The 24460-nt window shown below is 45.1% G+C and overlaps 1 protein-coding gene across 1 annotated transcript in view; it reads left to right on the plus strand.

Annotated features, from left to right (window-relative positions):
- Positions 1 to 24460, plus strand: part of LRIG1 (leucine rich repeats and immunoglobulin like domains 1) — a 130945-nt gene that overhangs the window by 73080 nt on the left and 33405 nt on the right. Inside the window, exons 4-8 of the mRNA XM_060271328.2 lie at positions 17313 to 17450; positions 19346 to 19489; positions 21199 to 21342; positions 22204 to 22347; positions 24229 to 24372. Coding sequence (XP_060127311.1) covers positions 17313 to 17450; positions 19346 to 19489; positions 21199 to 21342; positions 22204 to 22347; positions 24229 to 24372 — 714 coding nt within the window. The remainder of the gene's footprint in view (positions 1 to 17312; positions 17451 to 19345; positions 19490 to 21198; positions 21343 to 22203; positions 22348 to 24228; positions 24373 to 24460) is intronic.

The following is a 24460-nucleotide window of genomic DNA, read 5'->3' on the forward strand; positions in this document are numbered from 1 at the left end:
ACAGAACTTTGCAACCCACATTTAAATAAACCCACAGATAAATTGCATGAAATTTGCTGTTTTGACCACAAGTGTGATTAGTAAATTACTAGGAACATGGAATGTGCAGCTCTTTCTGCTTCCCAATTCAGTTTGGGATGCATAAGAAGCTAAAGATCCCATGCTCCCTGTCATGAAATGGGTCTTGAGCATGGTCAAGAGCATCTTTTCCTGTTAAAGGGAAGCTAGAAAAACCTGTCCCGTCTCCCTGTCACTGTTTCACACACACCATCAAATCGTAAATAACCCCCCTACCCCGACACCCATTTTCCTTTCTTTGGGATATACTTGGGAAGAAGGTTGAGGGGTTTGTTTTAGGTTTCTTGGAAAACCTTGGATAAACTTGACACTTCCCCCCCCATTTCCCAAGAACACTTAAATACTAATATAGGGTCCCCAAACTAAGGCCTGGGGGCCAGATGCGGCCCAATCACCTTCCAAATCTGGCCCGCGGATTGTCTGGGAATCAGCATGTTTTTACATGAGTAGAATGTGTCCTTTTATTTAAAATGCATCTCTGGGTTATTTGTGGGGCCTGCCTGGTGTTTTTACATGAGTGGAATGTGTCCTTTTATTTAAAATGCATCTCTGGGTTATTTGTGGGACATAGGAATTCATTCCTTTTCTTTTCAAAAAATAGTCTGGCCCCCCACAAGGTCTGAGGGACAGTGGACCGGCCCCCTGCTGAAAAAGTTTGCTGACCCCTGTACTAATACGTATTTTTGAGTGGAGCCCTCCTATCGCTAGTTTACAGCACACTAGCTCTACCATCAAATAAATCAGCTCCTCTCTGTTGCAGCTGCCGGGTGTGGTAATTCAGCCTGTTACATATCAAGTGGTGTCTGAAAGTTTCAATAAAATAGCCTGGCTCCGCAACTCGCTTTTCAGCTCTTTTTTTTTGGTTTTTAATGGATGATCTTGCCCGGCTACCATTGTAGCGACAAGTTCAGTTCAGTGCACTGTGGCTTTCCAATGGCGCTCGGAGGATGTCGCCTGCTGCTCTTGTAACAGCATGTTTTGGGCACCTGGGCTTGGTTAAGGCAACAGGAAGACAAGGGGGCGCGGGGAGGCTTGACCTATTACAAATTGGCAAGCAGCCAGTCCAGAAGTCCGCATGATGGTGCACTTCCCACCGTGGGCTCCATTTGCTGTTGCACAAAGTACTTCTTTACCTCTTGGAGAATGTCTCCCACCGTGTACGCCTTCTTGCCTGCTTTCTCAGCCAGCAGCGGGAGCTTAGCAAGTTCATTGTCGTTTTCATTAATGAAGGTCAGGTTGGGCACATTGAGATGAGAAGCCACCATCCACTGGAGAATAGCCTGCAGCTCCTTGTTCACGGGGCTGTCGTCCGCATTCTGGTTGCCCACAATGACTTCAGAGTCGGTTAACTGTTCGCCGTTCAGCGGCGATGTTGATGTTTGGCCTTCCGAGAAGGAGTCGCCCGAACCGTTTTGTTTGTCTGGCAAGTCGTCGGTCGCTGTCTCGGAGGCGTCGTCTTTAGGCGTGCGTAAGGACAGCTTTGTAACGGATAGTGACAGTTGATCCATTGGTTGGTCGTCTGTCTGGTTCATGTCACTTGTAGTGGCCTGTTCTGGTACAGCCCTGTTGGACTGGGATGAGCTTTCAGGAGCAGCCGTTGTTCCAGTGGAGCTGTGAGACATGTTTGCAGCAGCTTCACCAGACAACCTTGCTCAGGGCTGTACAGAGTTGCTCTTTTGAGTTGAGCAGGTTTGATGACCCAGCCGGACACAAGATGTTTGTCTGCTCTCTCAGATGCCCATGCTCTTAATACTGGCCTGATAGCATCTTCACTCCTGTGGGCACATAGTTTCTATGCCAACGGTGACATCACAAATCATCATTATTACTCACCAACCAATGGTATGCTGGCAGTGCTTTCTTTATTTAGTCTTGTGTTTCCCAAACTTGGGCCTCCTGCTGTCTTTGGACTACAACTCCCATCATCCTTAGCTAGCAGGAGCAGTGGTCAGGGATGATGGTAACTGTAGTCCAAAAACAGCTGGAGACCCAAGTCTGGGAAACACAGATTTAGATGTTGAGCCTGCCTGATTCCAACAGCTCTGGGCAGCCTTATGCTACATAATAAAATAATTGAAATCCATTAACAGATGAACCCCACCCCATGACTTGTAAAGCTTCCAGATTTTTCCAAGGTTTGGGAATATTCCCAGAAGCAGGAGCTCTTCCTCTCAGAGAAACTATCAAGAGTGTATTTGTACTTTCCTGCCTAACTCACCTGTATGTCTATTTTTTTTAAAAAATCAAACCAGGTGTGGGGAACCTTTGGCCCTCCAGATGCTGCCAAACTACAACTCCCAGCAGCCCCACGAAACATGGTCAAAGGCCAAGGGGGATGGAAGTTGTAGTTTGGCAACATCCAGAGGGTCCAAGATTCCCAATGCCCAAGCTAAGTCATTGGGGGAAAAGCAGAATAACAACAGTATAAAAATCCAGCATGAAACTTCAGCCAAGCAGATAAAATTGATATTACCTTTTAAAGAACTGGGCAAATGAAAATATGTTTGCCTGGATTTGGAATGGCATCACAGTTGCTGCCAGGCTAGCTTCCATGGAGAGGGTATTCCATAAGCAGAGTACCACAACTGAAAACGTCTTCCTCTTAAGTCATTACTTAACCTTATTATAAATGGTGGCAGGGATCCAGAGACTCTGATGACCAAATGTAGTGATTAGGTAAGCTCATGTAGGATACACATTCGCCCCGCCAAATTAAGTACTGTCTGAAACTACAGAAAGCGGCTGCCAGTCAGTGTTGACAATACCGAGCTTGATGGACCAATGGCCTGTCTTGGTATAAGGCACCTTCCTATGTTCTGTGAAGAATATTGCATTTGGTAGCCTCCATAGAGTGAAAAAGCAGTGTAGAAATTTAAATCCCCGAGGCTATAAAATTAGAATCTTAAAACTGAAAGGCCCCTAAAATTCATGGGATTTTATTAGACAAAGCCCAATATGCAGTTTGTGTTTGTTTGTTGCATTTATATCCCACCTTTTTCTTCATTGAGCTTATGGTGGCATACTTGGTTCTTTCCCTGCAAATTGTTTCATTGCACAACTTGGTTTTATGGGCTCTCTCTCTCTCTTTTTAATGCGTATGGAAATATCTGTGCCAAGTGAAGGATTGATACTGGGGTGGTTTGCAACTCGTAATATCTGATTGCAAAGCAGCCTCATGCTTGGCTTGTAGCGACACAGAGCAATCTTTCTACCTGCCAGGAGATTGTCTAATCTAATATAAATATCAGCTAGGACAAAGCGCTGCAAAGAGAATTCCTCTGTAGCTCGCTCATAGTCTGGGTGGATTTCAAATGTAAATAGCTGTTGAATTTTATAACAAAGGTGTGTTGTCGCTTAACATACTGGAGGTGAGAATTCTCTCGCAGCTCCATGTTATTTCAGATTGCTCTGGGCGAAATAACACTAATAATGATAATAATTTCAAGGCGCACAGTCCTTGATTTTCCGCGGCCAATATTTTAATAATAAAAAAACACCTTCAGGTGCTCTGTATTGATAAAGAATTCTTATGGGACTTGTTCCTTCCTGTCTGCAGCCAAGCTGCATCGTGAATCTACTTCAAAGTATATAGAGAGCAGAGAGAGGTTTGTTTACACAGTGAAAATGGAATAGCGGCATTCTTGGAACAGAGTTTACTTGCCTTTGTCAGCATCCCAGTTCTCAACACTCTGGCCTGCTCGAGTGGGACCCAAGAATGCCATCAGGGGCACACAGCTCTAGGCCCCAAACTTTGGCCATGTTGGCCCTGGGCCCTCCTTTTCGTCCTACGTAACTTGAATGGCTGCAGTTCACTTATAATATTGGAAAAAGTAAAGCACATCTTTCTGGTTGGGAGTACCCACTGCCCCTGGGTAGCCACACCTCCCTTTCAGAAATCCTGGTGGGGGGGTCTTTCAATATAGAGGCCTGTCCTCCACACGTTGCCATCCCTTATAATGGCCACCCGTTTTGCTAGTGTATAAATCACCTTGCCCTGCTCATGGGGACAACAAAAAGGTCACTTCACACACACCACACACCCTGAGAAGAAAGCCGAACTATCTCTTGCCTCAACACTTGGTGCCCTGTATGCAACTTTCTTGTCAGTAGCCCATCTATCAGGCCCCACTTTTAAAAGAAAACAAAGCTGCTGTTTGATGTGGTCTCCAGTTTACTTGTTTCTTTTATCTTTGAAACAATTTTCACCTGCTCTCACTTCTAAACTGGGTATCTTGTTTGTTTCATTATTTAATACTACCTCGTTCTTGTAGAGGTGCATGCATTTTGAATTATATTAGGCTTTTTCACCCCCATCCATCACCCTCTTCTGATATTATTTTAAAGCCGTGGAGGTGGGCCTTCCTTCCTTCCTTCCTTCCTTCCTTCCTTCCTTCCTTCCTTCCTTCCTTCCTTCCTTCCTTCCTTCCTTCCTTCCTTCCTTCCTTCCTTCCTTCCTTCCTTCCTTCCTTGTAATTAAGGTCCTGGTCACATACTGTAATGGTAATGTTGCTGAAAACAGCAACAATATTACCCAGTGTAAGTTGGATTGTGGGAAAGCAAGTGTGGCTTGGCGTTTAGCTCAGTGTGATGTAAATATCCCATTGTGATCTGTGAAACATGAAGTTTCGCAATGTCAGAAAAAGTTGGAAGTGCAGGCTGTGAATATGACGTAGAGAAGTGATAATCTCATGCCCGTACATAGGATCTTTTGGTTTTTTCCCCAGGCCACCTTCCCCACCCACCACTGAAGCCCGTGCATAATGCTATTGGTGAGAGATATGTACTGATAGGTGAAAGTGGCTGAAAGAAAACACGTTGTGCATGTCAAGCCCATTTAATGTTGAATTCTACACTAGGAAAATAAAATAAAACATTTCCCCCTGACTCCACGTCGAAGGTACAAAATATTTAAGGTATGGAAGGGCTGGCAAGTTGTGAATAAACAAGTGGGAATTGCAACAGTGTAGAGTGCTGCTCTCAAGATGCAGCACCCACCCATGTCCCTTTCCAGGATACGCTATTCCTTTTTCTTCTTTGCGCCCCTCCCTGGAACACACACACACACACACACACACACACACACACACACACTGCTTCTTTAAGGTGCTGCTGGAAGAATTTTTTTTTATTTTGTTTCGACTACGTCAGACCAACACGGCTACCTACCTGTAACTGCTTCCAACAGTCAGCAGTTTTTGTCCAGTGACTATACTCACCTCCTCCAACATTTCTCTGATGAAAATAGGGAGGTCCCATGCCATAACTATAATTTTACTGTTTATACCCCACTCTGGGCAGCTTCCAACATATATAAAAAACATATAATTAAAAAAAACTTCCCTGTACAGGATTGTCTCCAGATGGCTCGGGGGTCGGATAACTCCCATACCCTCCAACATTTCTCCAATGAAAATAGGGACGTCCTAAGGAAAAGCGGGACATTCCAGGATCAAATCAGAAACCGGGACGGCTTCTCTAAATCAGGGACGTCCCTGGGAAATCCGGACACTTGGAGGGGTCTGTATGCTCAATGTTCCCTGGGCTGTTTCTCTCTCTCTCTTCTGCCTAATACACACTTAAGGTTTTCCCCTCCCCATATATTTTGTACTTACTCAATTTTTGGACTTCTGCCAATCTGGCTGATACCTCACTCCTCTGAGCGGACAGTGCTGTTTTGGCTGCATAAGGTTAAGCACTCGAGATAATGACTTCTCTGTTAGTATGTAAGATTTTAAAAAGTCAGAAGTACATAGAAGCAGCAGTAGAACCTTTTTTTTCTTAAAGAGTACGCCACAGTTATGCCGGTCCATTTATTGCAAACCCACGTCTTACATTACAACGGTTTTGTGAAAGAGTGTGACTGTTTGCTTGAGTGTATGTGGAAAGTATTCTGTGTGGTCATGATGAATAAACGCTAGCCACCCCTTCTTCCCCCCACCCCCCTCCAAATATACAGCATGGCCCTATAGCAATTAACACATTTCCTTTTTGGAATGGCAACAGTTAAAGAAGTAATTTTGTGTAGTTGTTTCAGAGAGATTTCTGCTGGATTGGGCTGCTGGTTCATGCTTTCTGAAGCTTTTGCAAAAGTCCCAAGTTGGGGACCTTCTGTTACTGTACATAGATCTGGACTGCATGGTTAGTGATTGTTTTCTCCCAGTTCTAAACTCGCTTAAAAGATTTCTGGAGCCTGTTTTTGCACATGCGTTGGAAGGATGTTAGTTTTATAAAGGAATGTTACTCGTGGGTCATTTAACCCATTTTCTATGGTAATGGGACTGTTCTGCTGCAAAAAGAATGTGTGTGCCCCCCCCCCCAAGTTTGAACGCACTCAGCAGGGCTGTAGAAAACTCAGCAAAGATGGCCTATTCACTTGCTATGCTGTCTTGCAGTTTTTCTGACAACACTCTCATTGATAAGGCCTTTCAACAGCCTGTGAGCAGGCTCCATGCTATAGCTGATCAGCTAGCCACGTTTTATCTTGTATGTCTTGAAAGTGTTAACAGAAGCCTAAAGTGATTGAGATAGTATTAACAAAGCTGCAAACATGGAGGTAAATCTCTTTCCCCACTCCACCCCCCAGCCTATTCTTACCTGCATTAGTATCCTTAGGAGTCAGAACAGTAGTATCCTTAGTAGTCAGAACAGGAGTGAGAGTAGGCAAAATCTTTGAAAGTTAATCTTTTTAAAGATGGCCATGCAGTCCCCTACCCCTTTCTTCAAAGAGGATTGGCAATTAAAAAGAAAAAGGTATCCTTTGATTGATTTTGATCTAAACCAGGCATCCCCAAACTTCGGCCCTCCAGATGTTTTGGACTACAATTCCCATCTTCCCCGACCACTGGTCCAATTAGCGAGGGATCATGGGAGTTGTAGGCCAAAACATCTGGAGGGCCACAGTTTGGGGATGCCTGATCTAAACCAAGATAGGAGACTCTACCTGGCACCCTTGTTTTGGGTGGCTTGCATCCGAAGTTAATCACTATATCTGCCATAGAAATGGTGGCAAAAGCACCAGTCGTTCCCAACTTCGCACCTTTCAGATGTGTTTGGACTGCAGGTCCCATCAGCCATAGTCAGTGTGGCCCAACGATCAGGGGTGATGGGAGTTGTAGTCTAAAACAGTGGTCTTCAACTGATAACAGACCCGAGACCCAACTCATGACTCCCAACCAGCAACACAGAACCCACTTTCACATACTGTGCAGTGGTACCTCAGGTTACAGACGCTTCAGGTTACAGACTCCGCTAACCCAGAAATAGTACCTCGGGTTAAGAACTTTGCTTCAGGATAAGAACAGAAATTGCATGGTGGCAGCAGTGGGAGGCCCCATTAGCTAAAGTGGTACCTCAGGTTAAAAACAATTTCAGGTTAAGAATGGACCTCCAGAACGAATTAAGTTCTTAAGCCGAGGTACCACTGTATTAGTTTTTGGTTTATACTTAATAGTGCCAATAAGGCACATTATCAATCCTAGAATGGCAGTTCGCAGAACAATACATGTAGCATAACATTAGCATAACAAAATGGAAACCAGCAAGGAGCTACCCCGTGACCCAACCCTATTCCAGGTTGCAGGGAGTGGACTGAGGGTGATGTAGAAATATGTTTCCTTATTGAAAAAGGCTCTTGCCTTTCTCCTGCAGCACTCATGGAAATTGATAAAACAAGTGTCTCATTAGAAGAATTTTCTCTTCCCCAGACACCATATGTAGTCCTCAATTGGTCAGCCTCAGCTGAAGTCCAGCATGACAGCAACAGCTGCGATAGCCTCGTGATCCGCGAGTTGGAGACCCTACGGTCTTAAAACATCTGCAGGGCAGCAGGGTGGGGAAGGCTGCTCTACACCTTAGCTTAGTAGAGGCCTTCTCACTGAGGTAGAAAATCTAAATCTTCTCTCCGTTCTACACTTGCTCTCCTAAATAGGTGCATATTGTGCTGCAGACTTCTCTTCTGCAGCAGAATACCCATCTCTTCTTAACCATGTTTCCTGCTCTCTGGACTTGTGCTAGTTTGGCAACACCTTTCTTACAAAATCAAGTTGGGCATCTGGTGCAGTATTTCTGCTAGGCCCCTCCATTTCCAAGCGTCGTGCTCCATTATCTTTGGAACTAGGCTTCTGCTGCCCAATTCCTAATAACCCAGCATATTACCTCTGATCTGGTTAGAAAAAAGCTAGAAAAGTTTTGCTTTCGTCGTTCTCCATTCAGTTCTGTTCGTTTGTTGACCTCTCTGAGTCTAACGCTACCTTCCAAGCACATTAAATTGTGTGGTGATTATAGCAAAAGAGGAAGAAGTTTGCCTGAGATTAGAATATCTAGCGTACCCCATAGATTTCACTTCCGGCTTCAAAAATGCCTGTTCTTTTAACGTAGCCACATTCTGTCTGGCCAAGCAAGAAAGCCCTGCAAATATTCATGCTGGATTTTGTCTGTGTAGAGTTTCACCCTCCCTGCCCCCAGTCCCAAAGTAGGCTCTGGATATGAGTCTGCATGCCTGATTATGTAATAAGAGCCTCTATCCACAGCAATCCAAGAAAGAAGAGGCAATATCCTGTTAGTGCATAATTGTTCCTTGCAGAGTTCCTGCTTTGGAAACAGCTTGAGATTCCAGCACAGTGACATGTACCGAATTTGGCTCGCTCTTATATGATATATTAAAGGGGGCGGGGGGGGCGGAGTGGTGTGTAAAAGTTCTCTAAGCGTTTTGTCTCAAGCTTATAGAACAGTGCCTTTTCTGGGATCCAAAAGCAGAAGCAACCCCCCCCCCAAAAAACTTTGCTTTTCAGTTCTAAACTGGGATAGCCCCCAAATGCCGGATCTTCAGCTCAATGTAGCTAGAGTCAGGGTGGGGCCTGTGGGGAACGGAGTCTTGTTTTTGTTTTAGCTTTTCTCTTTTGATCAGTGAATTGCCCCCCACCCCCCCTTTTTTTTTTACACATGAAATCTAGTTTTGTCTAGAGAAATGGTGATTGAGCAGTTGAGACACTTGATTAAATCCCTGGAGGTTATGAGTTGCTTACACAGAGATTCCTTTCGCCTGTGAAGGGCTGCCCTTTAGAAGCCCCACCCTGTCTATCTGATTTCAGCAGGAAAGCAGCTGCTCAAAAAGAAGCTCAACGGTGATCACCGAGAGAGGAGAATGTGTACTGGATCTGCCCCATTAAGGATGCACGCCTGGACATGTTTACTAAGGAGTAAGCTCCACTGGAGAGGCTGGTGCCCTAGCTAAAAAAAGGGCAAATGTTCAGGATTGCAGCCTCGTACTGTCCAACTGCCCTGAAAATCCCAGGACTGTCCCCAAACCCCTGTAGCCATCATGGCTTCTCACGGTGACACAGAGATCCCGATTTTCCTTCAGTACAGCATTTCAACGTGCTTCTGGGAGTTCAGATCCATGTGTCTCTCTTAACACATTTCTTAGCTCTATGCCTTCCTCTCCCTCCTCCCCCACCCAATAAGCATCACTTCCTGTTTGTATGAAAACGAGATCCGGGTCACTTGAATGCCCCTAAGAACGTCTTGGCTCTGGCTTGCTTTATTTGGTCTCTGTGTCCCTGCCTTGGAGGCAGCGGTGTGGGGGGACAATACTATTTTTATCTGAGGTATGTTGGAAGGGGTTTGCAGCCTTAGCGGAGAAGACCTAATGTAAGCGTACCAGATACTTCCCATCCCTCTTCCTCCTCGTCTCCGTGTGCTGGCCAGAGCACGGTATGTCCATTAACTACCTTCTAACAGGACATCTTTGGGAGGTGAAAGAGAGCGAAGGAGTGTTCACATGTGGTCAGCTAAGATTTGCTGACTTTTGAATTAGCCCCATAGCTGTCCGCACTTAGCTTGGGATCTGCACCTTAAGCATATCATGGTTCATCTGTCAGAGAAATATATTACAAGCAGTCCCTTCAGAAAGCAATTTCTGCCCTCTTGGGTCCCAAGTGGACCTGTATCAGCTCCTCCATAAGAAGCACAATGAAAGCGGCCTCACCCACAACGAGCAAAGTAATTATGTGTGCAAGAGAGGCATCATAATTTGCTTTGAAATTGCAACAGGTTTTGTAATTTTGTGGTAGATACATCTCTCTTCTGCTTGTTGGTAGACTAAGGCTCTGCTCTGCCCTATCCCTAAAGGTAAAGGGACCCCTGACCATTAGGTCCAGTCGCGGACAACTCTGGGGTTGCGGCGCTCATCTCACTTTACTGGCCGAGGGAGCCGGCATACAGCTTCCGGTCATGTGGCCAGCATGACTAATCTGCTTCTGGCAAACCAGAGCAGCGCACGGAAACGCCATTTACCTTCCCGTTGTAGTGGTACAATACCAGCCTGCCTTCTGTAGCTCAGTTGGTAGAGCATGAGACTCTTGATCTTAGGGTTATGGGTTTGAGCCCTGCATGGGGCAAAAAGTTTCTTGCATTGCAGGGGGTTGGACCAGATGACCCTCTACAATTCTAAGGTTCTATAGGGCAGGCATGGCCAGACTTGACCCTCCAGATGTTTTGGGACTACAACTCCCATCATCCCTAGCCAACAGGACCAGTGGTCAGGGATGATGGGAATTGTAGTCCCAAAACATCTGGAGGACCAAGTTTGGCCATGCCTGCTATAGGGTCTCAGACCACCAGCTATTATGCTTTGACATAAAAATGTGTAAACCTAAGTTTGGTGGAATCTAATGGTATATCTGTAGCTTAGGCAAACAGCCTTGGGGGGTCGCCTAGAATCAGGGCCTTGAATCTGCACATTGAACCAAGAGGGCAGGGGAGAAGAAGATGCCCAAACTGATGCCCTGCTCTAGCCTCTAGTCACCAAGGCCTAGGGATGCTTGGCACAAATCATAGTAGGATTTTTGTTTTATTTTTTTAAATCACGGTTCTGAGCAGCTGTTCAAACAGAGTGTGAATTTCATGTTGGTCAGATGAGGTTGGCAAGGCAGGTGGGGATGTGAACGGAATCAATGTGTAGGCTCCTGTGTGGTGGCTTGCCACACATGGACTCTGGAAAAACATTTGGGCTGCCGGCCCATGAGATGGACACCTGAGGCTTCCTGTGTAGCTTGTTTGACTTGCGGTGCGAAGGCTAAAGTGATGTAACCCAGGAATGAGGTAATCGATGAGCATATGTGTGCGTGCATGTGCTCACAGACTTACTAAATAGCCAGGAGTCCCCCTAATGGAGACTGCCTGAGATACAGCAACCTAGAAATAGAAACGAGCTTTTGTTTACTCGTCAAAGTCAAGAGAGGAAACACTGGAAACTCATCATGCTTAATTGGGCGCTGTCATTGCTGTGCAGTTGCTGACAGGCACCCGGGGAAGGTAGCCTGACCAGGAGATAGGAATTTGGTTTGGCGTCTTTTGCCAGGTTTGCCTTGTTGAACCCCCCCCATCCATTGTTGACCTGTGGGTCAAACGGAAGTTCGTGGTTGATGGCTCAAATCCGTTTTCATCAACAGGGAATCCTTGCTCAGTTTGCAAACTCAAGGTTTGCCTCGGTTCCTGAATTCTAAAATAGGAATAACAAAGGTTTACAGCAGAAGAGCTATGCCAGAGAAATCAGTAGCCATACTCACACCTGTCCTTAAACCTGGGTTTATTACTTCATGCTCAAGCCAGAGGGATTTACTTCCAGGCGAAGGATTTGCTTTCTAACTTGCAGGAGCATCCTGTTGTGCCAGGTGCCAGGAAGTAAACCGAAGTATGAAATGTCCCAAGCTATCAGTTCATTGACCCAATTTCCCACCTCCTGTTCATGCCTGTTGGTGTCCTGTCGCAACCCACTCCCTTGTTCCTGCTGTGGACTTTCGCTCTGCCTAGCATTGATGGTTGGAATTCCCACTTATGCAAAACTTATTGATTTTTACTGTGCTGCGAAATGCAGGTGGTTGGCGGTGAAACTGTAGCACGAAGGTGATACGTAAGCAAAACAGTGTTCCGCAGTCCTCCACAAGCTATTCTGGCATCACTCTGTAGCAAAGACTCTTGTGGCACCATAAAAAAAGCAATGCACATGCTTTTGTGGATTAGAGCCCACAATGCCACAGTAAATCCACAACCCTATGACTCTGATAATGCCTGCTGCCTGGAGATAGGATAGAGAGGAATACGTGTGAGAGTGTGTGTATATCCTAACCTACGGTATGGAGGCAAAAATGTACATAGTGCATCACACTGTTGATGTTTAGCTTGTGATTCACCAAGACCCCTGGACCCTTTTCTTATGTACTAGTAGTAAGCCAGGTGCTCCCTCCCCCCCAAAAAACCCCCCTATATTTGTGCATCTGGTTCTTCCTGCCTAAGTACAGAACCTTACATCTTTCTCTATCGAAATTCATTTGGTGAGTTTGGGCCCAGGTCTTCAGTCCGTTAAGGTCATCTTGAATCTTGGTTCTGTATTCTGTGACATTATCTACCCCTCTGTGGATTGGATGAGCTCCACCCACCTTTGCCTCTGAGCCTGCCCAAACACTGGCATGTAGCCCCCATGTGTTTACCTGGAAGGAAACTTGAGCCTTGGGATGAAAAACGTTCCCTGCCCCTGGTTATGAGGCAGTGCTAAACAATGAGGTGGGTGGAAAATCTTTTCTGCCAGAGCTCAGTTGGTTTAAGCCTCACCCCTTAACATCTAACCTGGTTGTATTTGTACAGGCCGTATTTACGGATTGTTCTTTTCCCGTTTTATGGAGAGGAATGGTTCCTTATGGATAGGAAATTAGGGTAGGAGCTGGCCTGCTTCTCTCCCTTTTGTTACAAAGCAAGCGTATCGCCCATCTCGCTCCAGGGCCAGTGCTGTGGCTAATTAAGAAACTGGTGTGCGCAGCGTATGTTGAGTTTCACAGCGGCTGACCCAAGCATGTCAGGAGTGCATATCCAGCCCCTGGCCTGCTCTTGTTATGTATCTGAGTTCCACCTGAACAAACAGCCTCTCTGCAATGGGGCTTGAGAATCTGCCAAGCTTTCCCTTGGGAACTAGTGATTCGGTGGCCTCGGAGAACAAAGTGTGGGCTACTTTTACGGATACTCACTTCCTGCCTGAAGAACATACTTAAAGAGACTGCAGTTTCCTTTCCGAAGTGTTCCCCTCTTAAAGGGTCAGCAGAGGCTTTCAGTGTGGGGCAAGGAACATCGTCTGTAGGTTTGGGTTTTTTAATGCAGATCAGTGGGAAGCATATGTATTACATTGACCCACTATCACAGCCGGTAGAGTACACAAATCTGTGTCCTTAAACTAGGGGATAGCCACTGCAGTACAGTGGAACCTCTGTTTATGAACACCTCGGTTTACGAATTTTCGGTTTACGAACGCCGCAGACCCATCTGGAACGGATTAATTCACTTTCCATTACTTTCAATGGGGAAGTTCGCTTCAGTTTATGAACAGACTTCCGGAACCAATTACACCCATGCTTCAGGTTAAGTACGCTTCAGGTTGAGTACTCCGCCGACCCGTCTGGAACGGATTAATCCACTTTCCATTACTTTCAATGGGAAAGTTCGCTTCAGTTTATGAACGCTTCAGTTTAAGTACTCCGCGGACCATCTGGAACAGATTAATCCACTTTCCATTACTTTCAATGGGAAAGTTCGCTTCAGTTTATGAACGCTTCAGTTTATGAACAGAACCAATTGTGTTCATAAACCGAGGTACCATTGTAGTCTCCAGATGTTGCTGAACTGCAGCTCCCATATTGATCCATCTAGAGTGCCTCACGTGTGACTACCCTCAAGTATGGATTGGAGACTATGCAGGGGGGGAAAGAGTGTGCACCTCGGTGATGCGTCTGCTTTCAAAACTTGAACTTTCCCTCAAAAGCTTTCCCTCAGATGATGGTCCCTGTTTGATGTTTCATCACCCAGAGCCTATAGAGGCCGAGGAGCTGACTTTGATTCCTTGGATATCCATCTGTAGTACCAATACACATCTGACATCAAATGGACTGAAAAGGTTTGGCGCGGAATGTTGGTGCAGTAGGGAGCTGTCGTGTGTTTCCTTAGCTGATCATGAATATGCCTCTCTTCATGCTGATCGATTAAGATAGACTGGTATATGCAGGTTTGAACATTACTTAGGCGGGAAGTATGCACAGACTGATGTGTTGGGACCAGTCTGGGCTCAGAGGAATGACTGGCTTCTCCTTCTCCTCCTTCTCCTCCTTCTCCTCCTCCTCCTCTTCCAATTATTAACAGTTTCTTTCAAACATTTTGCAGCACAATTTCCCATCTCTACCTTTCCCTCTCCTATTTTCCTCCACATGCCCATTTTCCAAGGTGGGCTTGCGTTTCGGGATAGCATCCCTTTACTTACATCCATTACACTTATGAAACATAAGCAGGGCATCGTTTAGGGCATTTTAAACGCACCAAACCATAAAATTAAAATAACAACACCGTGAACAAAAAACCTCTCCCAGTGTGGTCATCAATCCTGAATTCTTTCTTGCACCCTCCTTTTATCTCGGTTGGCATGTTGTTGGGATGGCTACCTCTTGATGCAAGGCTGATCTGGATGGCTTTTATAGAATGTAGAAGTTGAAACTGGTTGTGACTAAGCAAGCGACTGCTTAAGAGACCGAAAGCCAGGAGGCCCATTCCTAGCAGCAGTGCTTGATTCATCCCATGTGACCTCTTTTTGATCTAGATCTCCAGTCATGGTCTGGCAGCCCTTTATAACACGAGACCTTGCATGTCCTCTGGTAGAAGGCATTTCTAGGTGGTTTAATTGTTCTCCTTCCGCATGTACATATCTGAATATTAATAGAACGAAAAGGGAGGTGCAGAGCTCCCCTCTTGTTTGAAGCTTCATTTTGGTTTTGATGCTTATAGCAGGTGGTGCCTTAATGGGGTTTCTGCTGTATTAAGGCTTCCTTCCACCGCTACCCCCAACTCCCTAAATTAACAAAGCCAGGCCAATACTGAAAGCCGATACTAGATGAAGGCCAACCATGCAATTTCCCCCTGCCTCCCCGTTCTCCTCATGGCAAACCAAAAATAGCCTTCACCCTGCGGAAGGAAAGTCTTCCCCCATAGCTGCCAAGTTCTCCCTATTTTAAAGGGAAATTCCCTTATGCTGAATAGGCTTCCTCGTGAGAAAAGGGGAAACTTGGCAGCTATAGTCTTCCCCCTCCCACTTGTACTTGTGGAAAAGGCTGCCGAAAAGATTTATCAATAAAAAAAAAATCATGAAGATGTTTAGCATCCCGGCCTACCCGCTGGGATTAAGGTGTAACCTTAGCTTCTCTTAAGGGATACTCCAGTATTCCTAGAAAAGCCATGATCCTTTTGAAGTAGCCCCACCTGTTTTGCTCTGTCATTTCTCACTCCACCTCTAGCGCATGCAAACATTTCTTACCTTTTGTTTTACTATGCCATCTGCTTAAAATTGTGAACAATAATGTAACCCCTTAAGATAAGTACATTGATATAAGGAGATTTGAAGGGTGGTGTCTGCATGTCATCTGTATTCCCCTTCTCCCAAGAAAGTGCAAGACCCACCAAGGCTGTCTTAGCTGAGACTGAGTTGCATTGAACTCTGTAGGGTTTACCATCAGGTTAACACATATAAGACCAGGTTGCACACTTTGAAGGGCAACAGGATATATGCGCTTCCTGCACAAAGTATTCAAGGTCAGTATGCTTCATCTGCGGAGACGTTAATTGTGAATAGCATATACTGGAGGACTTCAGTGGAACGCTTGCCCACGTGGAGTAATCAGAGTTTCATGTAGCGAATGCTAATAAGTCCCAGCACATTATTACACTCGTACCTTGGATCCCAAACGCCTTGGAGGTCGAACGTTTTGCTCCCAAACACTGCAAACCCAGAAGTGAGTCTTCCAGCTTGCGGACGTTGTTTGGAACCCGAATGTCCGACGGGGCTTCTGCGGCTTCCGATTGGCTGCAGGAGCTTCCTGCACCCAATCAGAAGCTGTGCTTTGGTTTCTGAACATTTTTGGAAGTCAAAAGGACTTCCGGAACGGATTCCATTTGGCTTCCAAGGTACGACTGTATTGGGAAAAAGGTATGGCGTTGCAGAGGCCAGGAAGGTTGGGTGCTTGCCACAAGATGCAATCTCGACTGTCACCTTACCTGCTCTCCCCTACGATGACAACCGATGGTGCAACTTGAATAGGCTCTAAACGGCAAGTAGGTGGACAGTGACAAGATAGAAATCAATGTAGTTTGGGCTACACCCAAACTAGCATGGTTGTAGTCTTGACTGATTTCCTTACCCCACTCTGCAAATGGTGGTGGAGCTCTTTTAATTTAATAGCTCCATCTCCTCTAAACGATAACCACAAAAGCCCACCTCCCATTTAGTATAATTTTCTCTGGCCGCATTAGACCATAACTAGGTCAGTTGTTGAGCTTGGTGGGAAGTGGGGGAAGCTGTTGAGGCCCACCTAGGACAGAGGGTGACACTGCAGTGGGTCCCAGATGGCTATGGGTCTGCTTTGTGTGCTTATGGTGACAGAAATGGCGCTCGAATATGGTTGCCTGGTTTTATTTAAATGGTCCTAGATCCCTATAGTGTGGCCAAATCAGGTTGATGAAAGTGGCTTATCCGACAGTGGTGACAAAATAAGATTCTTCTGTGGGCCCCTGCCCCCTTGTATCGGTACTGTTTCTTCACACTACTCATTCCTGGCTTCTGGTCTCCGATAAATGCAGAGAATCAGTTTAGACTAACTCTGGTGCGTCCGCCAAATGCAGGTAACCACACACTGATGAGGATGGAGTTAAAGACCATTAGCTCATATGTTGCAAAATTCCAGTAGGCTGTACTTACACACACACACACACACCTGCCTTGTGTCATTCCATCTGGGCAATGCATAGTTTTATACAGCGGAGGTAACTGAATTTACATTACTTTGCTCCGTTTCACTATATATCTCGCCCTTCCCTAGCTTGTAGGTAGGAGGCCTCTCATATGGCCTTGTTCTTGTATTACATCTAAACGAATAGCTTTGAAGTCTTCCTCCTATTCTGCCTGGTGAACTGCCCTGTGAAACTTGAAAGCTTGTCTATGCCAGCATATGCCTGTCTAATAAAAGGTATTCTCATACCTAAAAAAATAAAAATAAAAAAATCTAATCTAATTGTCTCCATAAAACGGACTGCATGCCATCCTGGAGCCAAACAAGTTAGGAGAGACTTGTTTATTAGATGCTAGTACTTATTTTTAACACAAGGGAGGGGAAAGTGGATTATGTCAGATTCTCCTCCCTTCTGTCTTGTAGGAATCGCAACAAGATCTCCAGCATTGAAGCGAGCCAACTGGAGCCCTATATTGCCCTGGGAACGTTAGATCTGAGCTCGAATAACATCACGGAAATCCGAAGTGGCTGTTTTCCAGTGGGGCTTCGTATAAAGGATCTGTAAGTTCCCCCCACCACCACCACCACCCACGTTTTTTATTTAATCGTTTTATGGGAAAGTATCTGTTTATATACCAAAGGCTGACTTTTAAAACCCATTTCTTTTAAAATTGGATTACAGGGATGGATCAGCTGGGTGTTGCTTGTCTTTGTGTGTGTGTGTGTGTGTGTGTGTGTGTGTGTGTGTGTGTGTGCATATTAATCTCACTTCTTTCACGTTACGTATGACGCGGGTTGAAAAAAACTCCTTGTTGTTCCTTTCGCTTGCTCTCTTCTGATGGTTTTTTAAACAGGCAGATGATGGAGCGAGAAAGCTGAACAGAGCAGTAATCCAGGACAGGGGTCTTTGGTCCCTAGGCTGCTGCATTCTCTTATTCCCACTTGCAGTAGCAAAGAGAACAGGGTTTTTTGGGGGGGGGCAGTGGAGGGCAGGGGTTGGGAAGAGAAGGAGGCACAGAAGCTTGATTGTGCACCACTGAATAGCTAATGAAAATCTAAGAGAGAGGCCAAGTGCCAATTATTTGTATGGGATTTTTTAATCAGAACTTCTCTGCTCTCTTTTTACTGCATCATATAATATGAAAATGCTCGTGCTGCAGGGTTGTACACGGTTGTAAATGTCTGTTTTTATAAAGAAAGGAGAAAGACAAATTGTGACTTCTGGCTTGGATTATGTCACAACTGAACTATACTGAACGTTGATGTGCGGCGGTTTTCTGATTTTTATTTTTTCTGCAAAATGGTCTGCAGCATCTGCAGCAGAAGCTCAGAGGCAAAAAATTTTACTGGTAAAGACATATTTTTGTAAACATTGCTTTATGTGACCCTCAAGAGGTACAACGTTTAACGCTGTGAAATGAAACTGAGTGCTAAGAATACTGTATCTTGCACTTTTCACTATGCATTATTGAAATTGATTAGGGGTGGACAGAACATAGATTAGATTACTGGGTGAATTCCTAGGGATTCTGATTGTCAGTTGTTCAGCAGTTGCAACAACAAAAGGCTGTTCTCTCCCCACACCTCCTTACACACATACAGGCTAGGCTATTTGAATCACCTGATGTGTAGCAAATCAGATGGAGATTTATACTTGTTTATCCTAGTTATCCCAGTTGATGGGTTACTTCTCCTCCTCCTCCTCCTCCTCCTCCTCCTCCTCCTCCTCCTCCTCCTCCTCCTCCTCCTGTGTGTGTCTGTGCATCTTACTCGCAGCTGAGTAAGATTGTCTTCCATGAACACGGTCTTAACAATGAGTCCGTAAGTGACTGTGAAGGCCAGTTCTGGATCCGCACATCCTTCCACAGTGGGGACATAGGTTTCTGGGCAGGAGTTGATCATGATGAAGGTTTTCCAAATGATGAGGGTTTTCCAAATGTGCCTTCTGCTTAGCACTTTCCCCCCTTTTGTCCTGAGTTCGAGCACCTTCCTCTGCCATCCTGCAAGCCCTAGTTTTGCACTTGGCTCTGTTAGATGGACATTGGGTTCTATTAAAAAAAAACACATCCAAGAATAGAAGCTATGCAGTGTGAGCCAGTATTTAAGTCAAATTGAACATAGATGCTAAATTCCAATAATTGCACTCTTCCTGCTAGGTTATAGTATATGTTTGCTCTGTACCCCTTCACTTCTGACATGGGATGTGTCAGCTACGGATTCCTCTGGGAGGTTGAAGGTGTTACTGTACCTCCAGGGATCTCTTATCAACAGCTGTCTAAATTGTGCTAATGGAAAAATTGGCTTGTCTTGTCTGTGGAGAGGGGAAAACATTGGATTTTTTAAAATAAAAAATATATAAAAACGATGTGTCTAATGTCACCAGCCACTCAGATAAAGAGTGAACAGCCAATACCTCTGACATAGCCGTTTAAATGTTCTGTGATGAATTATTACAGGCACCTGGGGAGCAACAGAATCAGCATCCTGGAGACCAAGGCTTTTGATAGCCTGTCACGATCCCTTCTGACGCTTCGCCTGAGTAAAAACAGGATCGCCCAGCTTCCTGCTAAAGCATTCAAGCTGCCCAAGCTAACACAACTGTGAGTAGAAATGTGCAGTTTAATTATGGGCAACCAAACTTTATGGAGACAAACGTTCCCTGAGGACATGCTCACCAAATGCAATCCTCCTTCACGTCCATAAAATGCTGATTAAACTATATTTTAATGGCCCTATGGTGACACCTAATAAAGCAAATTAGGAATAGGTTGAGTTTTTTCCTGTTGGTCCAGCATGGCCTTGACTTCTTCTTTTTTTAAAGAAAGAAAGAAAGAAAGAAAGAAAGAAAGAAAGAAAGAAAGAAAGAAAGAAAGAAAGAAAGAAAGAAAGAAAGAAAGAAAGAGCCCTGTTGGGAGAGTAATCTGAAAAGAGCTTTAACAACAACAACAACAACTGCATTAATTACCTAGAACATACAGTGGAGACCCCTGCACTAGTCAATCCAGCCGGTGCATTTATTTTTCTGGCTCCTTTTTGTTCCTCCCTTTGTTTCACAAGAGGGCAGTGAAAGCGAATTAGGTCAGAGGGCTTTCTCGAAACCCTCTTTTTCAAGACCACACATGGGTCTTTTATTTGGTAATAAAACTACAGCGAGGGGAGGCTGTTAAAGTGTGCGGTTGACATTTAGATGGGCAAAATGGTGCTTTTGATGAGTTAGCACACACGTCGTTGTTTGTGCAGCCAGAGCGTAGTGTGGGCTGCATTTGATCGCAAATACACATCTGCATCTGCGAAAGTGCTTTGTGCGCAGATAATTGACCTTTGGCTTCAACATTTGCTTGCTGCTTTCTAGACGTTTGGAACCCGACCCAAAGGCTGGATCGCGCACCATTTAGTATACAATTTCAATTGACATTGGGGGGGGGGGGAGAGAACAATGGAGATTTTTATATGAAGAGACAAAATAACTTGTGAATCTCTTTTAAATTTTAAACAAGCTAACAAGTAGGATTTCGGTCAGGCACTTCCCTCTGGTGAAAGTAACCGGTTACCTGTTCAAACAGTGGATTCATAGAAGATTCCTATTTCCTTCACTGCAAATCCTGTGCAGAAAAAGGGTTTGGAGCTCAGCTTTCCTCTGTGATAACCTTTCTTCTTTGAATATTTTTTTTAGGGCATTTGAAGTTAACAACCCAGCTTCTAATGCTGTGCAGCTATGGAGGGGCTACAGTAGTGATCCGTAGGGCAGCACAGGTGGGGCAGCGTTGCTCACCTGCTTTCTGAACATAGGTGAATGTTACTGCTGGTTCCTGAGAAGGAAAAGGCTTGGGGAGAGGGAGCCAACCTGCCTCTTCTGCCACCACATTGCTCCCTACTTTCCATCCCTTTTTCAAGAACCAGCAGCAATGATCACTGCTCAGAAGGCCACCTCATCAGCAGTGCCCCTTCACCAGCCTCTTCTGCCAGATTCATAGCTGCACATTAAATATTGTTCTCTGGGCAACCTCAATTAAATTATTTCTGCAGCTTTCCAGAGACTCTTAATACAAAAGCTCAAAGTAACGTTGAGAGTCGTCTTGGTCTCGATGGAGCTGGACCCAGAAGTCTCTTCTGTTCACCAAAGGGCTGTGTATACCTTGCACTTGGATACAAAGCTTCAGATCCAAAGTATAGGCACTTTCTTGTTTCATGTCCTTCAAACGACGTGCATTAAGGGCAGCAGAGGTTTTTGGTTCTTCTTCCCCCCCATCCTCAGCCCACTGGAAAACAATAGTCTTTTAACACCCTTCTGTGCTGTTGGCAATTCCAGGGAGCTGAACCGGAATCGCATTCGTCTGATAGAGGGCCTGACGTTTCAAGGACTGGACAAATTAGAAGTTCTGAAGCTCCAGCGAAACAACATAAGCAAGCTGACCGATGGTGCTTTCTGGGGTCTGGCCAAAATGCAAGTTCTGTAAGTTAAAAGATGGTTATTACTAATAAGTTCCTAGGCACGTGCTGCAGATGCCTGGTGGGTAATTCTGGCATGCAACAACTTACAGTAGCATCGGTTTTACTAAGGCTTTTGTAGAGATGCACTTTGACTTGATAGCCAAAGTGCACCTGTGTCTACAAAGTTAGGATAGCCATCTTCAAATATCTTAAGGACTGCCGCATGGAATGGGGAGCGTGCTTGTTTCCTACTGCTCTGGAGGGCAGGACTCAAACCAATGGCTTCAAGTTGCGAGAAAGGAGATTCAGGAACAACTTTCTGACATTAAGAGCTGCTCAGCAGTGGAACAGACTCCCTCGGGAGGTGGTGGGCTCTTCTTCCTTGGAGGTTTTTAAGCAGAGGTTGAATGGCCATCTGTCATGGATCCTTTAGCTGAGATTCCCGCGTTCCAGGGAGTTGGACTAGAGGACCCTTGGGTCCCTTCCAACTTGTAAGATTCTATGATTCTATGACTTTTACTCTAAAGCCACAAGCTTATGCATGCATGCCCATTGAACACAGTGAAACTTACTTCTGAATGCACCTGCCTGCGATTGAGCTATTAGCTTAGAAAGGAGGGCATTAATGGGAGATTACTGTACTTCCAGGACCAAACCCAAATAATGGCACGCTAAAGTTGGCAGCTGGCTTTGGGGAAGACCACGGTGCCACTTTCTTGGTCTTAAGAGGTATTGTGGGCTGGCGGAGTGGTGGTGGGGATTAAGAGCCATCTTTTTGAAATAAATGTGGCATTTTGTACATGGGTTGTTTTTTGTTTCTTTAAGTACATGTATGTGAGATGTGAACTGGTGTGTAATATGTTTAAACTGGCCGTGTTTCCAGGAATCTGGAGTACAACGCCCTCACAGAAGTGAACAGCGGCTCCCTGTATGGACTTGGGTCTCTCCAGCATTTCCATCTCCGTAACAACTTGATTTCCCATATCAACCCGGCTGGATGGCGCTTCTGCCAGAAGCTGAGCGAACTGTGAGTCTTCTCTCCTGCTGAAGTTGCTAACGGGCGACAGTGAAAGTAGCTATTAATGGGCAAAAGCACCCGATGCCTGGCACGTTTTGTCCATGCTCTCATAATGTCCTGTTTGGATTCCTGCAGTGTGCTATATGTGTAGGGCTGCCTGTGAAAACATTTCTGAAACTTCAGAATGCGGGCAGCAGCCATAATTTTAACTGGCACTTGCTCACGCACATGTCTCGCCAGTTTTGAAAGAAGTTCACTGGCTGCCTGTTCATTTCTGGGCCCAGTTCAAAGGGCTGGTGCCAAATGGTTTGGGACCCAAGAAGGTGAAGGGTCTCCGTCTTCCATGCCATCCTGCTTGCACTCGAAGATCATCAACGGATGCCTTTCTCCATATATTCCCTCCATCAGAAATGATAGCTGTTTCAGCAAAGGAAAATGTCTTTATGGTGTGACATGCTTTCTACAAGGTGGTATGCCCGGCACCAATTTTGCTGTCCTTGAGTTGCCAGACAAAAACCACCTTAAGTATTTTAAACTCTCTTTCTTTTAATTTTCATTGGCTGCTGATTATTTTTTTAAAAAATGGTTTTGCTTGACCCCCCTTTTTTCTACCGCCTTGAAATTTTGGATAAAAAGGCAGTATATAAATATTTTAAATAAATCTCCCTCTAGTTTAGGAACCTGCTCCACTGCTCTGGCAATTGCCTGCTCTTGCTGCATTTCAAATATGCAGAAGGAGTGGAGAAAGCAGTGTTAGAATGTGTGCTAGGGACATGCATCTTTCCAGTTGGCTACAGCTATAATGGTGGATATTCTGAAGTGATATTCTGAAGTTTGCTCTTGGCTATCTCCAGATGACGTCAGGAAGGAAACATGCCTCTGCCAGTTGGAACAGGAAACACCTATGCAGAATATCAAAGGGAAGGGACACCCCCCCCCCAAAAAAAATATCAAGCTTAGCATTACCTGTTGGCATTGGATTTCTTTTTCTCGCTCCCCCCCCCCCTGCCCACCCTTTGAAACATTCTTTCATCGCAGGTGAAGAAATAATTTTGACTGGCTGCCATTTCTTCATAATTCAACACTCCAGCCTCTTTAGGAACCAAATGTATGTTGTCCCATGCCTTCTCGAAAGCCATTAATCTCTCCTGAATTTCTTCCAGTGTTCTTCGTTGCGCCACTGCTGCCTTTGCTCATGCTTACAAAAGACCGGCAGCTTATTTGCCAAGGAATGACACTCTGAGTACTTAGAAATGTGTCTGTTTTGACTTAGGCTTTGGCATATGCTGTTAACTTTCATGCACACCCAAGACGCCTTTTCTTCTTTTTCACGCCATTGGTGGCGAGGGGCAAATCTGGCAAGAGAAATGCAGAGATCTAGAAGTAGACAAGATTATTATTATTATTATTATTAATAATACACTCCAAAATAACAGCGTGCTCATGAAAATAAAAAAAAAAATGCTTCTTATGTCGCTTTGTAGAAATGAGATGTTGCTCTCAAAATGTAAAGGTCCCCTCCTGCTTAAGGAAAGCCTTAAGACTAGCAGTAAAACTCAGTTGGACTCATTGTTTGCAGCACCAGTGTATGGCCCTAGCTTATATTATACATCCAAGGCCCAAGTGAAAATGTAGCTCTTCGAGGCTACAAGAGAGCCTGCTTCACCACAGAACAGATTGATTTCTGTACTTGTGGGGCCACCCCCAAGGAAGACCCTATTGCGATACATTTTGCCTGTTTGAGGTAGTTTGGACCCTTTCCCCCGCAGTGTTGATGATATGCTTTACATAACCATTCTTGTCGGAACAGAGATGCTGCGAAGCAGAGTGAAGCCTGTGGGAAAGAAACAAATGAGAACTTAACACTGATATTCTGTTTCTTGTTTTCAGGTCCTTGTCGTTTAACAACCTAACCAGGCTGGATGAGGGGAGCTTGGCAGACCTGGCGGGCCTGCAGATACTTCAGCTGAGCCACAACTACATCAGTCACATTGCCGAGGGAGCGTTCAAAGGACTCAAAAGCTTGCGACTCCTGTACGTGTTTCAGTTTTACCTTTTCTGTCCCGTTAGATCGGCCCCTGGGGCAACAAAAGGGACTGCTCCTCATATTTGCTTGCGTCCT

This window comes from Zootoca vivipara, chromosome 2 (assembly GCF_965207765.1).
Source record: "Zootoca vivipara chromosome 2, rZooViv2.hap1.1, whole genome shotgun sequence".
NCBI classification, from domain to species: domain Eukaryota; kingdom Metazoa; phylum Chordata; class Lepidosauria; order Squamata; family Lacertidae; genus Zootoca; species Zootoca vivipara.